This window comes from Pipistrellus hanaki (assembly GCF_964339955.1).
Source record: "Pipistrellus hanaki genome assembly, chromosome: 5".
NCBI classification, from domain to species: domain Eukaryota; kingdom Metazoa; phylum Chordata; class Mammalia; order Chiroptera; family Vespertilionidae; genus Pipistrellus; species Pipistrellus hanaki.
The window spans coordinates 68,017,059-68,042,430 of NC_140507.1; the positions used below are offsets into that span (position 1 = coordinate 68,017,059).

Genomic DNA, 25,372 nt, shown 5'->3' on the forward strand with positions numbered 1-25,372 from the left:
CAAACAGATCAATCCAATCACTTGTGTGAAGTGACACAGTTGGAAACTGGATTTGAACTCAGATTGGTTCCAGAGACCAAGGTCTAAGACTAGAAGAGAGGCCGGGGTGGAGTGGTATATACTTTACTGTATACTATCAAGGCATCCAAAGGAGATGACTTTTGACTTGTCTTGAAGGATGGTTTCGGTAAACAGGGCCTGGAGGGCAATTTAGGCAGAAGAAATAATTTGAGCCAGGAATCAAACGCTAAATTGGCGGGCAATGAATCTGAAGAGGTTGCAGGTTCTCCAACGTCAATGACTGAACTATTCGTTCTCACATGAGGTATCAGCTCATCGACAGTGTATGAGAACAAGAATGGGGGGTGCAGAAGCAGAGGGGCATTTGCAAGGTCTCTTCTGAGCCAAACGCTCAGAATTCTCCCAGCCCGCCACGACCCCCACCTTGAAGGACTACAAATCCCGTCATGCCCAGCGCCCTGCCCCGCCCCTGCCCAGGCCCCGCCCCTCCCGGGTCCCGCCCCGATTCAGGCCCCGCCCCTCCTGCCTGCCGCAGCCCCCTACCGCCGGGTCAGCCCCGAAGAGTTGCCCGGTGGCCACGGCAGACGGAAGCTGAGCGAGAGTCTCGGCGGTGGCGGCGGCAGGATGGGAGACTCCAAAGTGAAAGTGGCCGTCCGGATCCGGCCCATGAACCGAAGAGGTGAGACCCGAGCCCGCCCGCGGCCGCCTCAGCAGAGGCGGCAGGTGCCTGGTGCGCCCCTTCGCGGCGGCCGCCCTGTGGGGTCCGGCTGCCCCGCCCCTGGAGTCCGCATCCGGGCTGGATGGCGGCCCGCGCACCCCGAAACCTTGTCCTCCACGCGCGCCCCGCCTGTACGGGACGCCCCTCCCCTCGTCTGCACCGCGTCCCGGGGCGCCGCGGGCCCCACGTCCCGGTCCGCTGCCCCTTCCGCCGGCGCGCCCGCCCCGCCCCGCGCCCTTTTGCCCTCTCACCCTCTCGCTTCCCCCCTGCCCTTCCTGGAGGGCGTCCTAGTCCCTCGCCCCGGGCTCTCTTCCTTCTTTCCCCACCTCTTCCCCTGGGCCCTTTGCCTCGCGGGTCCCCTCCGTCTCTCCTTGCCAGCTGTCAGTGCGGCCCCCGCCCCTTCGGGCTCACCCCTCGGGCCAGGCCGGACAGATAGGCACCCCGAAGCCCCACGTCACCGGCCCAGGCGCCCTCACCCTGCACTTTGGTGGCTCGTGTGGCAGGAAAAATGGCAGGGAGTGTGGAACTACCCACCCCCTGAGAAAGCACTCTAATGCAAACATTGCTCGTCTTGCTCTTTTTCACGGTCTGTTCCTGTACCCTGGACGGTCCTACAGAGTTGGAAATAACTTTCGAAGTTGGGCAAAAGAGATGTCTCCCTACTACTCCCACATTTTCTGACTGTTGAGAAAGTTTTGTTGTTGCTTGAAGTCATATTGCTCATCTCTCAACAATAGTTTGAAGTGCCAAGATTCTTGTGAAATTGTATCTTTCAGACATTCCCTGCAATCTGCAGGGAGGGTAGAGAAAGCAGATAAAACCAAGTAACATTTAAATCCTCTGTAGACAGTCGGATGGCGTGGAGAGAACCCCAACTCCAAGTCCGAGGGGAAGGTGGGCTGGGTCTTGGCTTTCATACTTAACTAACAAGCAGTGTGACTGGGCAAGTTACTTTAAATGAGATAATATATTTCAAAACACATTTCTGTATAAGGTTATATTATTGAGGGGGAGGGTGTGTGTCACTATTATAATCCCGGGAGATGACTTTTCAAGACTCTATAACTAATCAGAATCATTCGTATGTTTCAGAGTCGTGTTTTAAGTCAGCGATTGTCAACCCATGTGCTACAAGAACTTTTAAAACATGCAATGCCAGACTGTTTAGTCAGGGGCACTGACCTATTTTCCCTTAGATTGTCAAATAAAGAAATGACTACAGCCAACGCAATAAGCCGTCTGGTGTGAAAGAATCAAAATTTAGTTTTTGAGGGAAGTCCTATCATTTTTTTTTGGTCATATAAGCAAAACATAATATATTTTTTGGTGTGCCACAGAATTCTAGTAATTAGTTTATGTGTGCCATGAGCTGAAAAAGGTTGAAAATCGCTGTTCTAAATCGTTCTTGCCACTTCACTGCTCATAAGTGTTGTTTAAGTCTATGTAAGAATCATGAGTTGTTTTTCAAAACTTTTCCTTTTTCTTTGCTATCTTTGCTATACAGTGAGATATTACATATAGCTCAGTCAGTTAATCTAGACTTTGTTTGGTTTGTCCTTCTCTTGGGAGTTGGTTTATCTCTTCTCTGAAAGTTACACCTTCTATTGGAGTTGGTGATTCCTTCCTTCTGTTCCTGCTAGGTCAGCTTAAGATTGTCATGTGACAAAGAAGAATTTTTCCCTAATAACTCAAACCAGTTTAGTCTTGACCTCACTAGTTCCATGCTCTGAGAAAATGAAAGAACTTAGAGGAACTATGAAAGTTTTCAAAAGCTTCTGTTCCTTGTACAGGCATCTTCATTTAAATTCACCCTAAATTTATTACCATCACAATGATTAGGAAAAACTTAAAAAGCCAAAACAAAAAACAAGCCACATAAAACACAACTGATCTGGGATTTGATTCCGAAAGGATGACTTTAGCACATTCTTAAAATTTCTTTTTCATGAAAAACTTGGAAATGTCAGTGCTAAAAAGAGGCAGTTATCTAACCACTACAAAAGACATATCTCAGGTAGAATCCCCCTCCCCCCCCCCCCACCTTCCACCCCGTTTAAGTTTTTGAGGGAAGTACTATCTTTTTTACTTATAAATTGTCTTTAGTTAAATTGTAATAATTATCAGTATCTGAGTTTTGATAGAATAATCATTTTAGTTATGGAATGGGTGTTTTAGCTTTTCCTTTGGCTGAACGCATTTTTAAGTTAATGTTTAAATATGGGTCCATTATCATGTAAATAGAAGTGCATTATTTGAGATAAACTACCTCATTCATTCAGTGCCTTCACTTACTTGGTCTTATAGTTCCTGAAAGCACATGGACTTCTTTTTTTCAGTGATTACCACAGATAATTAAAATTGATTCTATTTCTATTTTGTCACTAAGTAGTTGTTTACATAAATCTAGAGGTTTTTATGGAATGCAATGTAATGAAATTTTAAAGTCAGTGATATTTAAACTTCTATCTAGAGTTTGTTTGAAAAGGCTAAAACAAAACCATATTCCTTTCCAGTAATTTTGAAATGAATCATATTGCTTTGAACAATTATTACTTTTGGGAAAATGAATGTATTAAGTAATAGTATATAATTATGACAAATAGTAAACTTTTAGTCATAATTGTTTCTCTCTCTTTTAAAAAAATATATTTTATTGATTTTGTACAGAGAGGAAGGGAGAGGGAGAGAGATAGAAACATCGATGAGAGAGAGTTATCGATCAGCTGCTTCTTGCACACCCACTACTGGGGATATGCCCGCAACCAAGGTACATGCCCTTGACCGGAATCGAACCCGGGACCTTTCAGTCCCCAGGCCGTCTCTCTATCCATTGAGCCAAACCGGTTTCGGCTCTTTTTTTTTAAAATATATTTTACTGATTTTTTTACAGAGAGAAAGAGAGAGGGATAGAGAGTTAGAAACATCGATGAGAGAGAATCATCGATCAGCTGCCACTTGCACACTCCCTACTGGGGATGTGCCTGCAACCAAGGTACATGCCCTTGACCAGAATCGAACATGAGACCTTTCAGTCCATAGGCTGACGCTTTATCCACTGAGCTAAACTGGTTTCGGCAAATGTTTCTCTCTTAATATATTAGTGTAGGATCAACCTCAGAAATGACTTCACAAATAAGAATAAGATGAGCCAAAACCTGTTTGGCTCAGTGGATAGAGCGTCAGCCTGCAGACTCAAGGGTCCTGGGTTTGATTCCGGTCAAGGGCATGTACCTTGGTTGCAGGCACATCCCCAGTGGGAGGTGTGCAGGAGACAGCTGATGGATGTTTCTCTCTCATTGATGTTTCTAACTTTTTATCTCTCTTCTTTCCTGTAAAAAATTAATAAAATATATATTTAAAAAAAGCATAAGATGAGAATGGGTTGGTTACTGGGATGCTGTATTTTTACTGTACAGATTTTGATATTTGGAATCACATTAGCTACTGTTGAGGAAAACCTGAAATTTGCAAGAAGCTCTAGTGTACTATAAGTTCTTCACTTATAGTATACTAGACTATGCTTAGGTGTTGAGGTAGTTAGTTGGCTTATTCACATTTATCATGTGGAATAAGAGTGTTTCAGTCATTTTTGCTAAATTAAATAGCAAGAGTTGTAATAGTTAATGAATATGCCTTTTAAAAAATCTTTATTGTTGAAAGTATTATATATGTCTCTTCCCCCCCCCCCCCCAATTGATCCCTTATAGCTCACCCCCATCCCCTTAATGAATATGCTTTTGTCTGGAATATCGTTCTTGTTACACATTTAACGTAAACAAACAAAACATAAAAAGGAAAGTTTCTGACATCCTTCCATCTTGACAACTCACATTCTCGGGTTTTCTTTCCATTCCACTTTGTGTTCACATGTATATGTAATTTTACAGTTTTACTTTTATTCATTTGAAATGAACCTAAGCCAAAGAAAAAGGATAGACCTGTTTTGTCATGAGCTCTTGAAGTTAGTTCTATTTGCAAATATTGTTTGTTTTTTTAATGTTATCTTTTAGACTCGTACAGCTCACCAGGTAACTCTGGTTGTGTTCTTCTATATACTGTAAAGGACACCCATTCATACATTATTAATCAACCTAATTATTAAATGAACTGAAAGTTTTACAAGCATAATTGATGGTACTAGCTAGATCAGTGACACTCTCCTGTTCAGGAATTTGATCTTTTATAACTTTAGGTGGTTTAAAAGATATTTGATATTTATTGAGAGCCTTCTACGTGTGTAGCTTACATTATGGGATCTTATTACCTTTCCTCAAATGGCTGCCCATATATAAATATGTATAAGATCAACTACCAAAATTTAATAAATCTATATAAAAATATTTGGAAAATACCTTTGCTGTCTTATCTAACCTAAGGTGGTGAAATCAGAAATTACACTAGAAATTTAGCTGGGGAGAAAAACAGTGAAGTGGGTTATATTGCAGGTGTTAGAGAGTATGGACAATATATATCTATTTCATCAGGTATTTCTCCAGGGTTTACTTCACATTTTATAGTACTTGATACAGTGAAAAACATAAAAAAGAATGTGATATCTAGTAGAGGTGAATGCATAAGTAAATTACTATCTAGTATATATGGAAAGACAATTATAAAGCTACTAGAGGCCTGGTGCACGAAATTCATGCATGGGGCGGGGGTGTCACTCAGCCTGGCCTGCACCCTCCCCAATCTGGGACCCCTGGGGGATGTCTGACTACTGGTTTAGGCCCAAACCTCAGACATCCCTCTCACAATCTGGCTCCTAACCACTCACCTGCCTGCCTGCCTAATTTCCCTTAACCATTCTGCCTACCTGCCTGATTGCCCCTAACCACTCTGCCTGCTTGCCTGATCACCCCTAACCACCTCTGCCTGCCTTCCTATTGCCCCTAACTCCTCTGCCTGCTGGCCTGATCACCCCTAACACTCTCACCTGCTGGCCATGATCGCCCCTAATCATCGTCCCCTGCCAGCCTGAATGCCCCTAACCCCTCTGCCTGCTGATTGCCCCTAACTGCCCTCCCTTTCAGGCCTCATTGCCCTAATCACCTTCCCCTGCCGGCCTAATCACCCCCTAAGTGCTCCCCTGCTGGCCTAATCACTTGCAACCACCCTCCCCTGCCAGCTTGATCATCCCAAACCCCTCTGCCTGCCAGTCTTATTGCCCTTAACCTCCTCTGCCTCAGCCCCCACCAGCATGGCTTTGTCTGGAAGGAGAACTGGGAGACTGGGAGATGTCTTCCTGTTGATCCAGTCTAATTAGCATATTACCCTTTATTAGTATAGATTAAAAACAATGAAAATTAAAACCATTTACAAGGAAGACTGTTTTCTATGTTAGAAGTAAAAGCAGAATATAATATGATATGTGTAACTGTTTAAATCTATTCTGGTAATCTACTATTGAATCTACTATTATGATCATCCTATATAATTAAGAGCTAATATGCAAATGGTTGTCACGCCCTCATGCCCTTGAGCTGGAACTGCTCAGACACTCAACACTGGGGAGAGGAATGGGGACCAGCCAGGCTGTGGCTGGGAGAGGGACAAGCTGCCTACCCCACAGTCCTGGGTTCCAGCAGCTGCACCTATGCCTACAGCCAAGGAGAGGGATAAGCTGCATACTCCGTGGTCTCAGGTGCCAATAGCTGTCCAGGAGAGGGACAAGCTGCCTGCCCTGTGGTCCTGGGTGCCTGTGGCTGCGGCCAGCCTGAGCGCGGCCAGCCTGAGCAAAACCAGCCTGGGTCTTGAGTGCCTGCTGGCAACCAGAGGGAGGGAAGCTTGGATCCTGGGTGCCTGTGACTGGCTGGAGGAGGGAATCCTGGGTCCCGGGTGTGGGGTGAGGCAGAGTTAGTTAGGGGCGATCAGGCCAGCAGGGGAGCAGTTAGGAGTGATCAGGCTGGTAGGGGAGCACTTAGGGGCACTCAGGCAGGTAGGCAGAGGTGGTTAGGGGCAATCAGGCATGTGGGCAGGCAGACGGGTGATTAGGAGCCAGTGGCCCCAGATTGTGGATTGCGAGAGGCAGTTGGACATCCCCTGAGAGATGGAATTGGAGTGGGTGCAGGCCAGGCTGAGGGAACTACCCCCTCCCCCCACGCACAAATTTCATGCACTGGGCCTCTAGTTATTATATAAAATGTAAACAGGAATGGGCAAGGGCTAGAAAGAAACGTGAAGAAAAAAAATGAGATTGCTTATTCTCTTCGGGAGAATTTTATTTCTTAAACACTTGCTCTTAGTGTTATCTAGTATTGAAGTGTGCTTTATGGTTCATGCTTATGCGGAAATGACTATCTTGTGAAAAGATAAGATTAAAAGGTAAACACCTATAGCAGGTTGCTAGGTAACTAAGTGCCAGGTGAGTGACAGGGAAATAAAGGAATTTAGATGAGTGAAAGATCTTTGGAAGGTGGATGGTTAGGGAAGTCTTCTCTGGGAAAACTTAGGCTGGACTTGGAAGAGGGAGCATATGATTGGAATGGTTGCAAGATAGGAGGGAGGGGAAAGCATTGGTTTTTGAGGAGGAAGTATGGCTTGAGAGCAAAGGCACAGAAACAGGAATGAGCTAGGCAAGTTTAGGCAGCAGAGACAAGCTTAGCCTGCCAGAAAGGAAGGTTCTGTGAGGTTGACTAGAGAAGGATGAGATTAGAAAAGCAGGGTGACATTACAGGGAGTTCTGACACTAGGGAGGCCCAGAAGTCTGGGTTTAGGTAGCTGGTCCATGTGCTCTAATTTAGCTTTTTAGAACTCGTGTGGATCTCAGACACAAGCATGAAAGAGAAAAATTGCCAGATCTCAGGGCAAGATTGTGCAAGCTTGGGTAGATGACTGATTCAAGATATAGCTGGGCAACATTTAAGAGCGCATGATGAAAATGAAGCATGTGAATGGGAAAAGTAAGGAGGCCAGTCAAAACCAAGCTAGCAGTCTTGAGTCAGAGATAAAACTGAGGCTGCTCTCATAACTTGGCTATTGTAAACAATGCTGCAATGAACATAGGGGTACATATATGTTTTTGAATTAGTGTTTTGGATTTCTTTGGATAAATACCCAGAAGAGAAATTGCTGGGTCATAAGTTAGCTCTATTTTGATTTTTTAAAATATATTTTTATTAATTTCGGATAAGAAGGTAGAGGGAGAGAGAGAGAGAGAATCATTGATCAGCTGCCTCCTGCATGACACTGTCTGGGGATCGAGCTTGCAACCCGGGCATGAACCCTTGATTAAAAACGAACCCAGGACCCATCAGTCCACAGGCCAACACTTTATCCATAGAGCCAAACCAGCTAGTGCTATTTTTAGTTTTTTGAGGAACTCCATACTATTTTTCCACAGTGGCTACACCAGTTTACAATCTCACCAACAGTGCACGAGGTTCCCTTTTCAGATAAGTCAGAGAAAACGACAAATACCACATGATTTGACTTACAAAATAAACCAACAAACTCGACTGAAACAAGCATAGACACAGAGAACAAAATGATGGTTGCTAGGTGGGAGGGGGTTGGGAAATGGGTGAAAAAGGTGAAGGGATTAAGAAGTATAAATTGGCCAAAGCCGGTTTGGCTCAGTGGTAGAGCGTCAGTCTGTGGAATGAAAGGTACCAGGTTCGATTCCGGTCAAGGGCATGTACCTTGGTTGCGGGCACATCCCCCGTAGGGGGTGTGCAAGAGGCAGCTGGTCGATGTTTCTCTCTCATCGACATTTCTAGCTCTCTCTCTCTCTCCCTTCCTCTCTGTAAAAAATCAATAAAAAATATATTAAAAAAAAAAAGAAGTATAAATTGGCACTTATAAAATAATTACTGGAATACAAAGTACAGCATAGGGAATATAATCAATAATCTATATATTTATAAAAGCCCAGTGACCAGAATGGTGGAACAAACAGTGCTATGAGGTGCAAATCCAGGCCCGACCAGCCCCCCTGGCCGGTCCAACACCCTGATGAGGGCAGGACTGGCCCAGCCAACTGCCACGGCCCCTCCCCCCTGCCAGCCCAGCCCATTGGGGCAGGCCAGCCTGGATCCCACCTATGCACAAATGCATGCACCAGGCCTCTAGTGTTATAGTAACTGTGTATGGTGTCAGGTTGGGTACTAGACTTATTGGGGTGAACACTTTGTAAATTATATAGATGTCTAATAACTATGTTGTATACATTAAACTAATATATTGTATGTCAACTGTAATTGGGAAATTTTTTAAAAAAGACAAGGTAAGACTGAGGAAATAGGAGGACGCTTAGAAGGCCCTGGCAGTCAGTTAAGAAACAGCTATCCTTAGGAAATGAAGGGGCAGGGTAGGAAAGGAGAATCTGTTTGAAACAGGAAGGTGTTATGACCATGTGGCCAATGGTGGTTCTTTGGCTTTTTCAGAGTGAACTGATGTTGGAGTTAAAGATGACTAGATGGAAATTTCTCACATGTTTTGTAAAACAGAAGATACTTGTTTTCATAGCAGCTGCTTGATATGCTAATGCAAATGAGGCACACACATCTATTACACCATTCTTTTGTTTCTACTGTCAACTCATTGACTGAAATAGGAATTTATACACATGGGGCCAGAGGCTTTTGGAGAAGAAAGTACAATTTTTATAAAATAATATAAAAATGCGTTTAAATTGGTATTTACTTTTATCCCTTCACCTCCATAAAACAATGGCTAATGTATAACTTTTCTAATTCTTAAGTTCTGAAAATGAAAGAAACCACTGACAAAACTATTTGTTAAGCATATGAATTGAGATGTTTATTGAGCAGAAATGAATTTAATATTGATCTTTATGCTTGCTGAACAACTCTCCCTGTGTTTAGCAGAGCAGGTTCTTTAAAAAACTTGGCAAAGGCCATCACTGTGCTCTATGGGGAAGTGTGTGAAGGTAACTAGTCTATGAGATACTAATCTATGACTTAATTGGTGCTGGGCCTGAACTCTCAGAAGCTGTAGATATTGTTAAAAGATGGTATTGAATCTGGCCAGGTTGGTTCAGTGGTCGAGTGCCAACCTATTTAACAGAATCTCAGAGAGGTTAACTCCCTGGAATTATGAAACTATTATTTTGGAGATTGAATTTCATCAGCTTTGCCATTAAAGCCTGTACTTTTACTATTATATTGACACTAGAGGCCCAGTGCATGAAATTCACTGGTAGGGTCCCCAGCGGCTGCCGGCTGCCAACTGGGTACTCCCTTCTCCTGGCCACCTGCCACTGCCGCCACCACCACTGCTGCCGGCCGGGGCCTCCCTCCCCTGCCAGCCTCTCTCCCTGGTTGAACTCCTAGACAACTCTTGGTTGAGGGGACAATTTGTGAACTATGCTTTTATTATATAGGATGGTGAGCTATAAGGGTACCTTGTGTCCCTGAGTTTACATAATTTTCAAGGATGTGCAGTATACACAAAAAGTATAAGTCATGATCTTTGACCAAATAAGCTCACTGTTTTGTTGGTAATAAGAGATGCACAGGTGAGTCAATTATAAGAATACATGTACACAATGCCATAATGACAATGCGTTATGAATTAAAGAAATGGGGATGGGTCTTCAGAATGATGAGGAATGAGTTTAAGACAGGTGGCAAGATGGAGGGCATGGCATTTGGGGGTACACAAAAGGAGTTGTAGGAATTAGCAAGTCATTTGCAAGAACAGTGAAGAAATAAGGTGTAAAAATTCAGACAGCAGGAAGGAGACAGTATCTGTATAATGCACAGTTATTCACAGGTAACAGTGTGCTGACAAGGTCCCAGGCACACAATTAGATTATTTCAGTTAATCCTCACAACAATGCTGGGAAGCATTTATATTGTAATTCCATTTTACAGATGAGAAAATGGGAATTTAGGCAAGCATAGCAACTTTCCCCAAGTCACAGAACTACGAAGTGGAGAAACTGGCTACTGGAACCTAGATAATTAAACTCCAGAGCCCACGCCCTTACATTCTATGCTTTGTTGGGATAGTTGGAAGAGTAGTTGGAAGAGTATAGGGAGTGAGGGGTGAGAAGAGTGATGGAAGTTGCCTTTCCTGAAGAAGAGAGGTTTGTGGGGAGTAGAGGGATATGAAGTTATTTAAGTGAGGTATGGGCAAATTCAGAAGCATGTCAAACATGGTTTGAGGAGTACAGTGACTATGGATTTTTCATAGAGCAGTGGCACTGTTAAAGTGATACTTTAGGAAGATAAATCACTCTGTGTGTCTTTACTGTCCCCACAAGCTAATAAGTTAACTTGCTACTGTTTCATGGGTGCTGATAGAAGACATGGGACTTCTGGATCAGAGGACTTGCTCATGGCACAGCAAGCAGCGTGAGCAGTTCCCCTTGCCTGAAATGCTCACGCTGAGGATTTCAGGTTGATTAGGAGGAGTCTAGTGGGCTTGTGTTGCATTTGAGGAACACTGAGCTTGGGGAATCCATTACTTTAAAGTGTTGAGCAAGCCCACTCTTTGTCCTGAGGGAAGAACTAGTCCCTCAAGGTGGTGGGCTACAAATACATTTCTGGGAGATGGGCTGGGAAAAGAGCTTTTATGGCCTTGCATTCTAGATTTACCCAGAAAGAATGTGTCAAGATGATTTGAAATATAGAAAGGAAATTTAGGAAATATAGGAAGATTAACTACAAAACTTCTGATTAAGATAACTAATTGAATAAATGCTGGTGTCATCAACTGGGCCCAGAAGTATAAGAGAAGCAGGTTTTAGGGTGGAGGTATGAGATATGATGAGTTTTATTCTTGGACCCTCAATATTTAGTCTGTGTTTGCCATGTGCATATATTGCACCTATAACTATGAATAAGGCATAATGATGTCCATGAGAAACTGAACAGACTTGTTGATTTTTAAGTGTCTGAAGTGCAGCCAAGTGAATGTACCTAGAAGACTGTTGTATATATGAGTCTGAAACAAAGGGACCGGAGATACATGTAGATTTGGGAGTCATTAATATGTTTAGAAGATAGAATTCCAAATGAAGACATGTTCTTTATTTGAAGGAGGACACAGAGGCCAAGAAGGAAGACATAAGAAGAAGCAGGTGAAAGTAATGTGGAAGCCCGGGAGGTGAGGGGGAATGTGTCCCAAAAAGGTCAGTAGTCAGATATCACAGGAGTGGCATGCATGATAATACTGAGTTGTCTTCAGTGGACTTGGCTTGATGGCAGTCAATGGTAATTTTCAGGAGAATAACTTTGACTAATGAGTCTTGGTGTGTTGGTAGAGAGCTGGGAAATAAGTGGGTGTGCCAATGTGGAGGCAGTGAGTTACATGGATATTCTTTCACAAAGTCCATGTAAAAGGGAAGGATGAAGATGTATCCAGAGATGTAGTTAGGAACAGGCTTTTTTTTTTTTTCTTTCCTTTTTTTTAAGGTTGGGAGATGTTTAAGCTTTGTTATAGACAGAAAGAAGTAATAAGAGAGGGAAATTTTTGAAATATGAGAGGAAGAGGATAATTATATAATGGGAAAGCCCTGGAGTGCTTAATTTTCTTGATGAGGCAGAATGTGAGGTTATTAATTAAGAGTAAGAAGAATTGAGTTGGCTGAGATCTTTAGAGGAGTGAGGTTTAGAAATGTGGCTAAAGGATTCTAACCATATTTTATATCTATTGAGTGCAGTGGGGTCATTCCTTCTAAGTTTTTAAAAAAGATATAATTCATATATCAAAAGTGTATAATTCAGTGGCTTTTAGTGTATTTGCAGAGTTGTGCAACCATCACCACTATCGAATTGCAGAACATTTTCACCATCCTAAAGATAAACTCTCTCTCATTAGCAGTCACTCTTCACCCACTCCCCACTCCAGCACCCTCCCCCTCTTCCCAGCCCCTGGAACCACTAATCTACTTTTAGTCTCTATAGATTTGTCTATTCTGGACATTTCATATGACTGAAATAATACAATATGTGGACTTTTGGATCAGATTATTTTTACTTGGCATTTTGTATTTAGGGCTTATCCATGTTGTAGCAGAAATCAATGCTTATTTTTTTTTTAAATGTCTCTTATTTATTAATGAGAGGGAGGGAGGGAGGGAGGGAGGGAGGGAGGGAGGGAGAGAGAGAGAGAGAGAGAGAGAGAGAGAGAGAGAGAGAGAGAGAGAGAGAGAGATTTGTTGTACCACATAGTTATGCATTCATTGGTTGATTCTTGCATGTGCCCTGACTGGGGATCGAACCCACAACCTTTTGGTATCTGGTTGATGCTCTAATCAACTGAGCTACTTGTCCAGGGCCAATATTTCATTCCTTTTTAAAGCTGAATAATATTTTGTGATGTGGATATGTTGTATTTTGTTTGTCCATTCATTGGTTGATGGGCATTTAGCTTGTTTCCACTTTTTGGTTATCTATCTATTTGGTTATCTACCCGCCAAGGCGGGTGCCAGCAGGCAGAGGGAGGTGACCAGCGATGGCAGTAGGGCTAGTGAGCGTGTGGCACCAGGCCGCCAGCCAAAGTGGGTGCCAGAGGGGTCCGCCCCCCCTTCCCCATCGCTTTGCCAATTGCCCCACAGATCAGCCCTGATCGCCCGCCAGGCTTTTGGGACCCTACCATATATATTGGGAACAGTCTCTTAGATTTAAAAACTAAAACCTGGCAAGGCTACTCTAACCCTAAAAAAACAAGACGATGCAGCGATGACATGCCTGGACTCTGGCTTGCACATTTTGTGGTCAGCTCGATTCTGACACTTATAATGGTGTGACAAAGCCAATTACTTAAGTTCTCTCTGTTTCAGTTTTTCCACCCATAAGATGGGGAAAATGGTACTACTGCCTCAGAAGAATCATCTTATGTACTACTTTTTATAATCAGGGCAAAAAAATGTAGCTGACCTTACAACAGCAAGATGCCTTTCACCTGTACGAAAAGTATGGTCACTGGTGCATGCAGCGTCCCGGATTGCGAGAGGGATGTCTGACTGCTGGTTTAGACCCGTACGGGCAGACAGACATCCCCCAGGTGTCCTAGATTATGAGAGAGTGCAGGCCAGGCTGAAGGATACCCCTAATTCCCATGCAGGAATTTTGTGCACCGGGCTTCTAGTTATGAATAATAGTGCTATGAACATTTGTGTATAAGTTTTTCTGTAGATGCATATTTCCATTTCTCTTAGGTATTTATATCCATAGAAATGGAATTGCTGGGTCATATAGTAACTCTAACTCCCATCTAAGTACTAACCAGGCCCGACCCTGCTTAGCTTCCGAGATCAGATGAGATTGGGCACGTACAGAGTGGTATGGCCGTAGACAGTAACTCTAACTTTTAAAGAACTGTTAAATTGTTTTCCAAAGTGACTGCACTATTTTGCAGTCCCCTAAAATGTATGAAGTTTCATTTTTTCATGTCCATAACGACACTTGTTATTGCTGAAGTTGATTTAGTTTCTTGAATATACACATTTTGTATTTTGGGCCACATAGATTATTTTAATTATTTTCCTACTATACTATGCATTCTATTCTCCATATCAGCCATCATGTCTTGGATCTTTCTTCATCCCTCTACCTTTTCTTTAGCCATATTAGAGCTTAGTTATATTTTTAGTCTTTACTTACTGAATAGAGTTTTATGTTCACTGATAAAAACATAAAAGTGGGTTATTAGGATATTTTATATATCTCTTACTGGAAAGCAAAACATCAGTTTGCTTTTTATGTATGAGCCTCAGATAGTTTTGTTTCTCCCTAGGTCACTGGGCCTTAAGGGGGTCCCAAGCAACCTATAAGTATAGTAAAGAAGTATAAGTCATATTCCCTCTGCTGCCAATAATAATATTTCATTCCACTTGGGAAAACAAGTTCTTTATACATTAAATATTAATTATGAATGTTTTGTTTATATGAGCATGCATAGACATGTAAAAGTATTAGGAATATGGCACAAATTAATTGGAAATAGAACCATATGTAGCACGCAAGAGTTGCAAATTAATTAAAATGTGAATATTATAAATAAGTTACTCTCTTTTTTAAAAAAATTGTGAATTTAAGAGAAAGTTATAGTTAGCTTTTTAGGAACATAACTGGAAGGATAAAGGAGGTGCATTTATATTTCTGAGTAATAGGTTTATTTTGAGAATAATCATTAATTTTCTGGAGAATTAGAAAAGCAGAATACTAAATAGGCAACTCAGAATTATTTTGTCCACACTGAGAATGATGCAGGTCCTCAGATGAGTTATGTAAAGGGAGTCTCCCAGGTCCTGCCCATCTTTTACCATGACGTCATTGGGGAATGAGCCATAGATGATTTATGCATTGAAGAAAGACTTGCTTCAAATTATTGCTCACTTTGCAAGGTGACTAATTTGCTGGCTGAATAAGCTGAACTGTCAGCTGTACATATTTTAATATTCAACTTGAGGAACTTGACCTAGAAAGGGATCCTGTTTGGGAAAATAATGTGGGATCTTTAACATTAGTGAAGTACATTTTTCTTTCTTTCTTATAAGGACACGTGGATACATCAAAGCATTCATGGTTTGAGTACTATAAATAAAAATTGATTAGTCATAACATGAACTTATAGTACTATTTAACATTAAGACCACTTTTTTTTATTGGTTTCCAGACATAGTGCTAAATTATTTTCCAATTTTATTATTTTAGGCTTCACTAGGAATGAACTGTTGTCCACGTATTACGTACTATAATAATGATGAATATTTAGTGCTAATTTTTTTTGATGTGGTAAAGTACCCATAGTATAAAATTTACCACCTTGAACTATTTTTTAAAATCTTCATCAGAGGATATTTTTTCTCATTGATTGAGAGAGAGAGAGAGAGAGAGAGAGAGAGAGAGAGAGAATGAGATTGAGAGAGATCAAGATCAATTGGCTGCCTCCCGCATGCATCTCCTACTGGGGCTGGGGAACCTGCAACCAAGCTACATGCCCTTAACTGGGAATCGAACCCATGACCCTTGGGTCCTTGGGCCAACATTCTAACCACTGAGAAACTGGCCAGGGCCTTAAACCATTTAAAAAAATATATATATTTTATTGATTTTCCACAGAGAGGAAGGAAGAGGGATAGAGAGCTAGAAATGTCGATGAGAGAGAAACATCGACCAGCTGCCTCTTGCACACCCCCTACCAGGGATGTGCACGCAACCAATGTACATGCCCTTGACCGGAATCGAACCTGGGACCTTTCAGTCTGCAGACCGACGCTGTATCCACTGAGCCAAACCGGTTTCGGCCTTAAATCATTTTTAAGTGTACAGTTCAGTGACATTAAGTACATTCACATTGTTGTGTATTCATTACCACTTTTCATCTTTAGAACATTTTTTATCTTGTGAAAACTGAAACTCTGCACTAATGAATCATTAACTTCCCATTACCCCCTCAGCTCAGCCCCTGGCAGCTACCATCCAGCTTTCTTTCTCTATGAATTTGACTACTCTAGGCACCTCATATAAGTGGAATCATACAATTTGTCCTTTTGTAACTGCTTGTTGCCCTTAGTACAATGTCTTCGAGGTTTGTGTTTTAGCAGAATTTTGTTCCTTTGTAAGGTTCAATATATTCTGTGAAATGTATGTCACATTTTGTTTACTCATTTATTTCATCCATGGTCATTTGGGTTGCTATTGTGAATAATGATGCTGTGAACATGGGTGTACTTCAGTGCTATTTTTGTAAAGGCAGTGAATAGCAGCTAACACTTGTCTTTTTAATTTAAGTATTGTTTCCAAAAAAATGCCTATCTTTTGGATGTTGATGGTGTTTTTTTTTTGTTTTGTTTGTTTTTTAAATTGAAAAGAAATTTAAAATTCAGATTAAGTCCTAAATTTCTTACTGCTACTTAATCTCTGTTTTGCTTTCTAAGCCATATAGAGCGAAAGTTTTTAAAAATATATATTTTTATTGACTTCAGAGAGGAAGAGAAAGGGAGAGAGAGATAGAAACATCAGTGATCAGAGAGAATCATTGAATGGCTACATGCCCCACACAAGGGATAAAACCAGCAACCCAGGCAATGCCCTGACTGGAATCAAACTGTGACCCCCTGGTTCATAGGTCGATGCTCAACCACTGAACCACACCAGCTCAGTGAGGAAGAAGTTTTTCATGGAGAAAATGTCATACTTAGAACCTTATAGTCGTATAATTTAATTCAACCAACTAGTAGCATTTGATGGGACTCTCGCTATAGCATTTTATATTAAAACTAGAGGCCTGGTGCACGAAATTAATGCACTCCTGGGAGGGGGGCGTTTCCCAGCCTGGCCTGCGCCCTCTCCCAGTCTGGGAGCCCTCACAGCATGTCTGACTGACTGCTTAGGCCCGCTCTCCGGGGAGTGTGCCTAAGTCGTTAGTCGGACACCCTTATCACTGCTGCAGAGGTGGGAGAGGCTCCTGCCACTGCCATTGTGCTCGCCAGCTGTGAGCCCAGCTTCGGGCTGAGAGGTACTCCTGTGTTCAGCATCTGCCCCTTGGTGGTCAGTGCACATCATAGTCGTTCTGCCATTTCTACCAGTCGTTCTGCCATTTGGTCGATTTCCATATTAGTCTTTTATTATATAGGATGCTGTCATATACCTGACCCTTAAACTCTCTTCAAATCTCACTGATTTCTTAGCTTGGGTGTTTGTGTCCTAGACATTCCACCTATATTCTAAACAGTCTTGTGAAAAGCCTTCTCTTAATATTTATGTATCAGTCAACAGAGCTGGGGTGGGAATTTTGTTTGAAAACTGAGCTAATAAAGAAGTGAAGATAGTTGTTTACCTTTTAAAGGCTACCTTTGATGCAAGTTAGATGTAAGGATATTTGTAAGTATTGTACTCTTGAGGACAAAATGATTTTAAGTTGGATACATTAGTTATTATCGTATTTTCTGGCGTATAAGACGACCCCCTAATTTTACAGTTAAAGCATAGGTTTAGAAGAAAAAAAACAAAACAAGAAAGAAAACAAAAAACCAACAACATAGGTTTAGGCCTATATTCGCTGTATAAGACTACCCCCCACTTCTGAGGCATCACCAGTTCTTTTTTTTTTTTAATATATTTTATTGATTTTTGTACATCGAGGAAGAGAGAGAGATAGAGAGTTAGAAACATCAATGAGAGAGAGTCATCGATCAGCTGCCTCTTGCACAGCCCCCACTGGGGATATGCCCGCAACCAAGGTACATGCCCTTGACCGGAATCGAACCCGGGGCCCTTCAGTCCCCAAGCTGACGCTCTATCCATTGAGCCAAACCGGTCCCGGCATCAGTTCTTTTTTTAATAGGCCGCCTCTCTGACTCTGGCCAATCTGAGCAGGCTTTTTACTAGAACACAGTGTACATGTTCTGTACCCAAAGCTACACTGTGTTCTAGTAAAAAGCCTGCTCAGATTGGCCAGAGTCAGAGAGGCGGTCTATTAAAAAAAGAACTGGTGTTGCCTCGGAAGTGGGGTGTAGTCTTATACAGCGAATATAGGCCTAAACCTATGTTTTAACTGTAAAATTAGGGGGTCGTCTTATACGCCAGAAAATACGGTAGGCAATTCTTTGTGTTATACAGGATTTTCCAGGGATTGATTGGTTCCTTTATCATGCCATTTAATACTTATAAATTATTGATTATATCAAATGTCATGAAGGGGAGAAGGAAAGAGCTGTGAAGAGGATAGAGAAAAGCATACAAATATTGCAGGAAAAAATTTGGATCCCTTCTCAATTTAAGATAATTGGAAATGAAAGCAAAACACTATTGTGTGTGTGTGTGTGTGTGTGTGTGTGTGTGATGGGGGAGGAATTATTTTATTTATAGTTTTTCAGGCATTCATTCTAGATATATACTTATGCATACAGAACTATACATGTAGCTCCTTTGCTCAGACCAAACGTTCTTGCAAGAAACTAATAACCAACCTTGTGGTAAGGGGTGAGATAGTAGATTCTGAGTCACAGTACAGTTTCCGGAGAGTTGGTAATGCATTTGTTATAATACAGATTTGACTGTAAGGGGCCAGCCAATACAGTGTGCTCAGCCAATACTTTTGTTCCTTTTTAAGAGTTCAATAATACCCTGTTAAATGTATACGTATGAGCATACCATTAAAGACTAGTATTAACAAAGTATGATCATAGCAAGCTTTGTTGAGCTCTGGGCCTAAGGGAAAGGAGTAAGTGAAATTGCATGTTTGAAAAGTTTTTGCAGTGTGGCCAAGACTTTCTTGCCACATTTCTGGATAGCCTAGAGTGAATTTAACACAAAGCATTAATGCTAATTGACTATGGTGGAACATACGCCTTTTTGGTGGTTAGTTTTCTACACCTAGGTAAAACATAGCTCTGATGTTTTCCTTTCATTTCTCTTTGCCTGAAAATGTTTTGGCTAAGAAAAAAAAGAAAAAAAGAAAGAAAGAAAGAAAGACCACTAAATTTTTTGTGCTTTTAAGTTATATCTTTGAGAACTAATGAAAAATAAGTGATACAAAATAACTTGGCAGGCACAGAGAGGGATTTTTTTTTCTTTCATTTGTCTCAATTATATAAGTTAAAAAAAAAAAAGAGAGAAAAATGACATTTCCTGGCAGTGGAAATACTTTAAAGTTATAATGATAATGTGATATTTGGCCAAGGTTCTTTGGGAACTATAAAATGATGCTAATGTAGTACAGTTCCTTTCTTAGATCATATTTTTGGGTAGTGGAGATAAGGCAGACAGAAAGTTTTATACTTCGGGTCAGAAAAGTATAAGAATATAAAAGTAATGACGCCATAAACATAGCCTATATGTAAAAAAGAAAGTTTTAGTAAGGTATAATTTACATATCACACAATTCATCTATGCAGTAGGTTTTTTATTATGCTCATGCTAGTTGTGCAACTGCCAGCATAATCAGTTTTAGTATGTATTTATTAGCACCAATAGAAAATTGTATTTACTAGCAGTCACTCTCCCCATCTAAGCAATCACTAGTCTGTTTGCTGTCTTTATTTGCCTATTCTGGACATTTGAAGTAAATGGAATAATACAATATGTGATCTCTTGTGACTGGCATCTTTTACTTAGCACAAACTTCATCCATGTTGTAGTATGTCTCTGTACTTATTTCTTTTAATTGCCAGATAATGTTCCATTTTGTGTATATATCACCTTTATCCATTCATTAGTTGATGGACAGTTGGGTTGTTTCCACTTTTTGCCTATTATAAATAGCTATATAATACTGCTATGAACATTCATGTACAGACTCTTGGACAAGGTTGTCATTTCTTTTGGGTATATATCTAGAATTGGGAATTGTTGGGTCATATGCTAATTCTATGTTTAAGTTTTTAGGAACTGCTAGGCTATTTTCCCAAAGTGACTGTATTATTTTATATTCCCATTAGTACTGTTTGAAGATTCAATTTTCCCCAAGACCTTGTTATTTATTATCTGTCTTTTGATAGTTAAGCTAGTTGTGTGAACTGGTATCTCATTGTGGTTTTGATTTGCATTTCCCCACTGTCTAATGATGCACCTGTGCTTATTGCCCATTTTTCTATCTTTTTTGGAGAGAGGTCTATTCAGATCCTTTGCCTATTTAAAAATTGGGTTATTTTTATTATTATTATTGAGTTGTAAGAGTTTTCTATTGTCTGATGCAAGTTCCTTATTAGGTATATGGTTGACAGATAGTTTCTTGATTCTGTGGGTTGTCTTTTTACTTTCTTGATGGTTAAAAACACAAAGGTTTTTCATTTTGATGTGGTCCAATTTATCTGTTTTTTCTTTTGTTGCTTGTGCTTTTGGCGTCTTAACTGTCATGTAACCCCAAGTCATGTGGAATTACCCTTATGTTTTCTTCAAAGGGTTTTATAGTTTTGGCTCTTACATTTATGTCTATGATCTGTTGGAGTTAATCTTTGTGTATGAATTAGGAAGGGGTCTGTCTTCATTCTTTTGCATGTGGATATCCAGTTTCCCAGCACCATTTGCTGAAGAGACTATATTTTCTCCATCGATGGTCTTGACAAAATCATTTGGCTGTAAATATGAAAGTATATTTCTGGATTCTCTGTTCCATTTATCTGTTTATCCTTCTATCCTTATGTTAGTACCACACTGTCTTGATTACTGTAGTCTATAGTAAGTTTGAAATTGATGAATATAGCCTTTCTACTTTGTTTTTCTTTTTTAAGATTGTTTTGGCTATTCTAGATCTTATGCATTTTCATACAGATTTTAGGATCAGCTTGTTAATTTTTGAAATAGGAGAAAAAAAGCTAGCTGAAATTTTTATAGGAATTGCCTTGAAACTTGCAGACCACTTTGGGAAGTATTACCATCTTCATGGTATTAATTCTGTCAATTCATGAACATAAATGGCTTTCTAATTGTTTAAATGTTTAATTTTTTTGAAACAGTGTTTGAAAATTTTCAGTGTACATGTCGTGCACTTCTTTTCAATTTATCCTTTAGTATTTAAATCTTTTTTATGGTGGTATAAATGAAATTGTTTTCTTAACTTTATTTTTGAAATTTTCATTGCTGGTGTATATGAAACGCTACTGATTTTTGTATAATGATTTTTATCCTACAATTTTCAGAACTTGTTTATTCCAGTAGTCTTCTACTACATTTCTTAGGATTTTCTGTAAACAAGATCATATCATCTGCAAGTAGAGATAGTTTTACTTCTTTCCAATCTGGGTGCCTTTTATTTGTTTTTCTTGTCTAACTGCCCTGACTAGAACCTCTAGTACAATATTGAATAGAAGCTGCAATAGTAGACATCAGTGTCTTATTCCTGATGTTAGAGGGTAGGCCGGGCAGTCTTTCACCATTAAGTACAATGTTAGCGGTAGTTTTTTATAAATCCCCTTTATGTGGTTGAAGAAGTTTACTTCTATTCCTAGTTTATTGTATATGTTTATCATGAAAGAGTGTTGAATTTTTGTCAAATGCTTTTTCTGAAATAAATTACTTTAAAAATAACTATTTTTCCTTTTCCCTCCCTCATTTACAGAAATTGACTTGCATACCAAATGTGTGGTGGATGTAGATGCAAACAAGGTTATTCTTAATCCTGTGAATACTAATCTTTCCAAAGGAGATGCCCGGTAAGTTAAGAAACAGTGTTATGATTAATGGGTTTTTAAATGACTCAAAGCAACAATGGCTACTGAATTGAGTTCATCTTAGCAAATATCAAATGCTTACTATGTAGAGATATATTGCTGTCAGATTGAAGTGATGAGACCTATAACATGCAATGACTAAGTACCAGAATGAGTTTTTTAGATTATATTAGAAGCTCAGAGAAGAGAGCTTAGATTAGATGGTGATGTAACTGAGGAAGGCTTCTTCTTGAAGGAGATGGTGCTGGCTGGAGGATTAAGTAAGATGTAAATGGGAAGAAGTGGAGTAGAAGGGAAGTTTTAGGTTGTTCCTCAGTTTAGGTTGCTTTTACTTCTGCCAGTTTGAATCTGGTGTGTCCATCAGCCCATTTCAAGTGCTGCATTTTCCTGAGGCATTCCTGCAGCCCTCTTTATTTATTTATTTATTTATTTATTTATTTATTTATTTATTTATTTATTTTTAGTATGTTTATTAAAGCTGGGTACAGTGAAATCAGGAAGGGCTTAGCATAGAAGAAGCAACAGGAGAATCCAGGCAGGGTTGCTTTGGCCTCTAAAAATGTTATAGGAAAGAAATGAGCCAAGGTGGCTGCTGTCAACTCATTGGAGAGTCAGCGAAAAGGGGGGCATTGGAGACAGGTTGAGGGGGTTAGCCCAGGATGAGTTGCTGCTGCCCACTGTCTCCCTGGTTGCAAGTCTCATGGAGCCTGTGGAGGAAGGAGAGGAGGAAGGGAAAGGCATAGATGTGCTCCTGGGAGGGAGAGCACACTCAGTGATTCTTTGTTAAATTTCTGTAAGCTGTAATCTCTACTACCTAATTTCATGATGATGTATTGTTTTGGATTGTTCATTGTAGGTCTCCAGTAGATGGTAAGGTCTTGGAGGGAAGGGACTCTGTCAGGAGTTGAGGAAGAATACTTGAGTATTGCTTTTGCACTTGGATCATTCAGTGAACAAGAAGGAGGGCAAGAAGGTATAAAGAAAGTAAAGCTGGGAAAGAAGGAAGAGATTAATTTTTTTTCCTCAGTAAATACAGGGAAATTAATTTAAAGAAACTGGGATCAGATTATAGAAGATTTGAAAGTAGATCAGGAAATTTGGCCTATATTTTTTGGGCTAAGATTAAATTTTATATATATATATATATATATATATATATATATATATATATATATATATATATATATATATTATTATTATTATTTTACAGAGAGGAAGAGAGAGGGATAGAGAGAGTTAGAAACATTGATGAGAGTCATCGATCAGCTGCCTCTTGCACACCCCCTACTGGGGATGTGCCTGCAACCAAGGTATATGCCCTTGACTGGAATCGAACCTGGGACCTTTCAGTCCGCAGACCGACGCTCTACCACTGAGCCAAACCAGTTTTGGCAAGATGTTACCTTTAACAGTTTTTTGAATAATGTGATTAAGGAGGTGGATTAGGAAAAGGTGTCTGTTGGCATTGTAGAGAATGGGTCAAAGTGGGGAAAAGACTGACTTTTTTCAGCAATTGGCTATATCAGCAGTGTTTTTGTCCTGACCCTGGGAGTGGACAGCACAAGTTAGAGAGATAGTGCCCACCATGATGCTTTTCACAAAGTAGCTACTTTATAAATATTTGTAGAAAAAATGTTATATGTGGAGATACATATACCATAAATGTTCTTTGGAGCTGAATTTAATTGAGTTGACAAAAGCACTGGAGTCAGAAAATCTGAAATCGAATCCTTACTTAACTAAGTTATTGTAGCTAGTTACTGTAATCTTTTCTGAGTGATGCCTGCCTTACCTGTCTCAGAGAGGTTTTCTGAAGATCAAATTAGTGATTGTTAAAGTGCTTTGTAAAAGTGTCCTACAAATGGTCAGCTTTGTTGTTACTGATATAGAGATACTTCTTCAGCATCTCTAGAGTGTGGATACTATCAGATATGCTATTATTAGAGTGTGAAGGATATAGATGTGTCAGAAATGATATTGGGATTTTGAGCCTGCCTATTGAATGACTTATTTTGTCCTGAGTATTCATTGAAATTATTAATTTTGGGGTGCTGTTTATTGCTGTTAGACTTTTTAATCTGTAGACTGTTATTTTATTTAGAAACGTGGGTACCTCTGAACAAACTTGGCATTAACTTATGGTAGAAAGAGTTTGGGCTTTATACATAGACTTACTTGGATTCCAATTCTGGTTTTGCCAATTGCTAGCATGTTTATCTACCTGTGTACCTTGCTGTATAACCAATTACCTCAGAAGCCTAGTGGTAAACAACCATAATCATTTAATATCTCGTGATTTCTGTGGGACAGGCGTTCAGACAGGGCACAGTGGGAGTTGTCTGTGCCCCATGCTGTCTAGGGCCTAGCTGGAAGACTAGCAGCCTGGGGGCTGGAATCATTTGGACGAGGTTCGGTTACCCACGTCTGGTAATTGATGCTGCTTGTTGGCTGGAGAGGTCACTGGGGCAGTGGGCAGAGCACCTACTCACAATCTGGAGGCAGATTCCAAGAGCAGGCATCTCGAGTGAGAAAGCCAGATGGAAGCAGTATTGTTTTCTGTGTCCCAACCTTAAGAGTCATGAAGCGTCACCTCTGTCACATTTTCTTTTTCTTTTTTCCCCAATCTTTAACTTCTTCATTGATTAAGGTAATACATATGTGTTCTTATCCCCCAATTAACCTCCCTCCCCTGCCTCCCTCCCCCCATGCTCTCACTCCCCTGTTGTCTGTGTCCATTGGTTGGGCTTATATGCATGCATACAAGTCCTTTGGTTGATTTCTCTCCCTTACCCCCACCCTCCCCTACCTTCCCTTTGAGGTTTGACAGTCTGATCACTGCTTCTCTGTCTCTGGATCTGTTTTTGTTCATCAGTTTATGTTGTTCATTATATTCCATAAATGAGTGAGATCTGTCACATTTTCTTGCTCAAGGCTGGTATAAAATTGCATGGTTGGAAGAAGAGGAAACAGACTCATCTCTCAATGTAGGAACTTCATTGTCACATAAAAAACAGTTGGCCTGGGATACATCTTATTGTGGCTGTCTTTGGAAAACAATCTGCCTCAAGGGTGTCATAGTATCTACCTGATAAGGTTGTTGTTAGAATAAAATATGCACACAGAAGTTAAAAAAAAAAAAGGGTTTTCTTTCCCCTGTGAGATCTTTAAATCTCAGAGATTTGTGCAAGAATTAAATAATACTTTTTGGTTCTATAGAATATCTTGCATGGTTCTTTTTTTTTCCCCTGTATGAAAAAACAAATTTAATATAGTGCTGTAGAGTACCATCTGATGAAAAATTTAATGATAGTTTTTAATAAAGTTGGTATGTAATGATTTTTTTTTTCGCTTTTAAGTATATATTCTTATTGACTTCAGAGAGGAAGGGAAAGGGAGAGAGAGATAGAAACATCAGTGATGAGAGAGAATCATCAATTCGCTGCCTCTTGCTCATCCCAGACTGGGGGGTTGAACCTACAACCTAGGCAGGTGCCCTGATTGGAAATCAAACCGTGACCTCCTGGTTCATAGGTTGATGCTCAACT

At 40.4% G+C, this 25,372-nt stretch overlaps 1 protein-coding gene across 2 annotated transcripts in view; it reads left to right on the plus strand.

Moving 5' to 3' along the window:
• Nucleotides 1–539: 539 nt before the first annotated feature.
• The window catches only part of KIF13B (kinesin family member 13B), a 188,827-nt gene continuing 163,994 nt past the window's right edge, over nt 540–25,372 (plus strand). For both annotated transcript variants that reach the window (XM_084886371.1, XM_084886372.1), the window contains exons 1-2: nt 540–700; nt 21,716–21,809. In XM_084886371.1, coding sequence (XP_084742497.1) covers nt 646–700; nt 21,716–21,809 — 149 coding nt within the window. In that variant the 5' untranslated portion in view covers nt 540–645. The remainder of the gene's footprint in view (nt 701–21,715; nt 21,810–25,372) is intronic.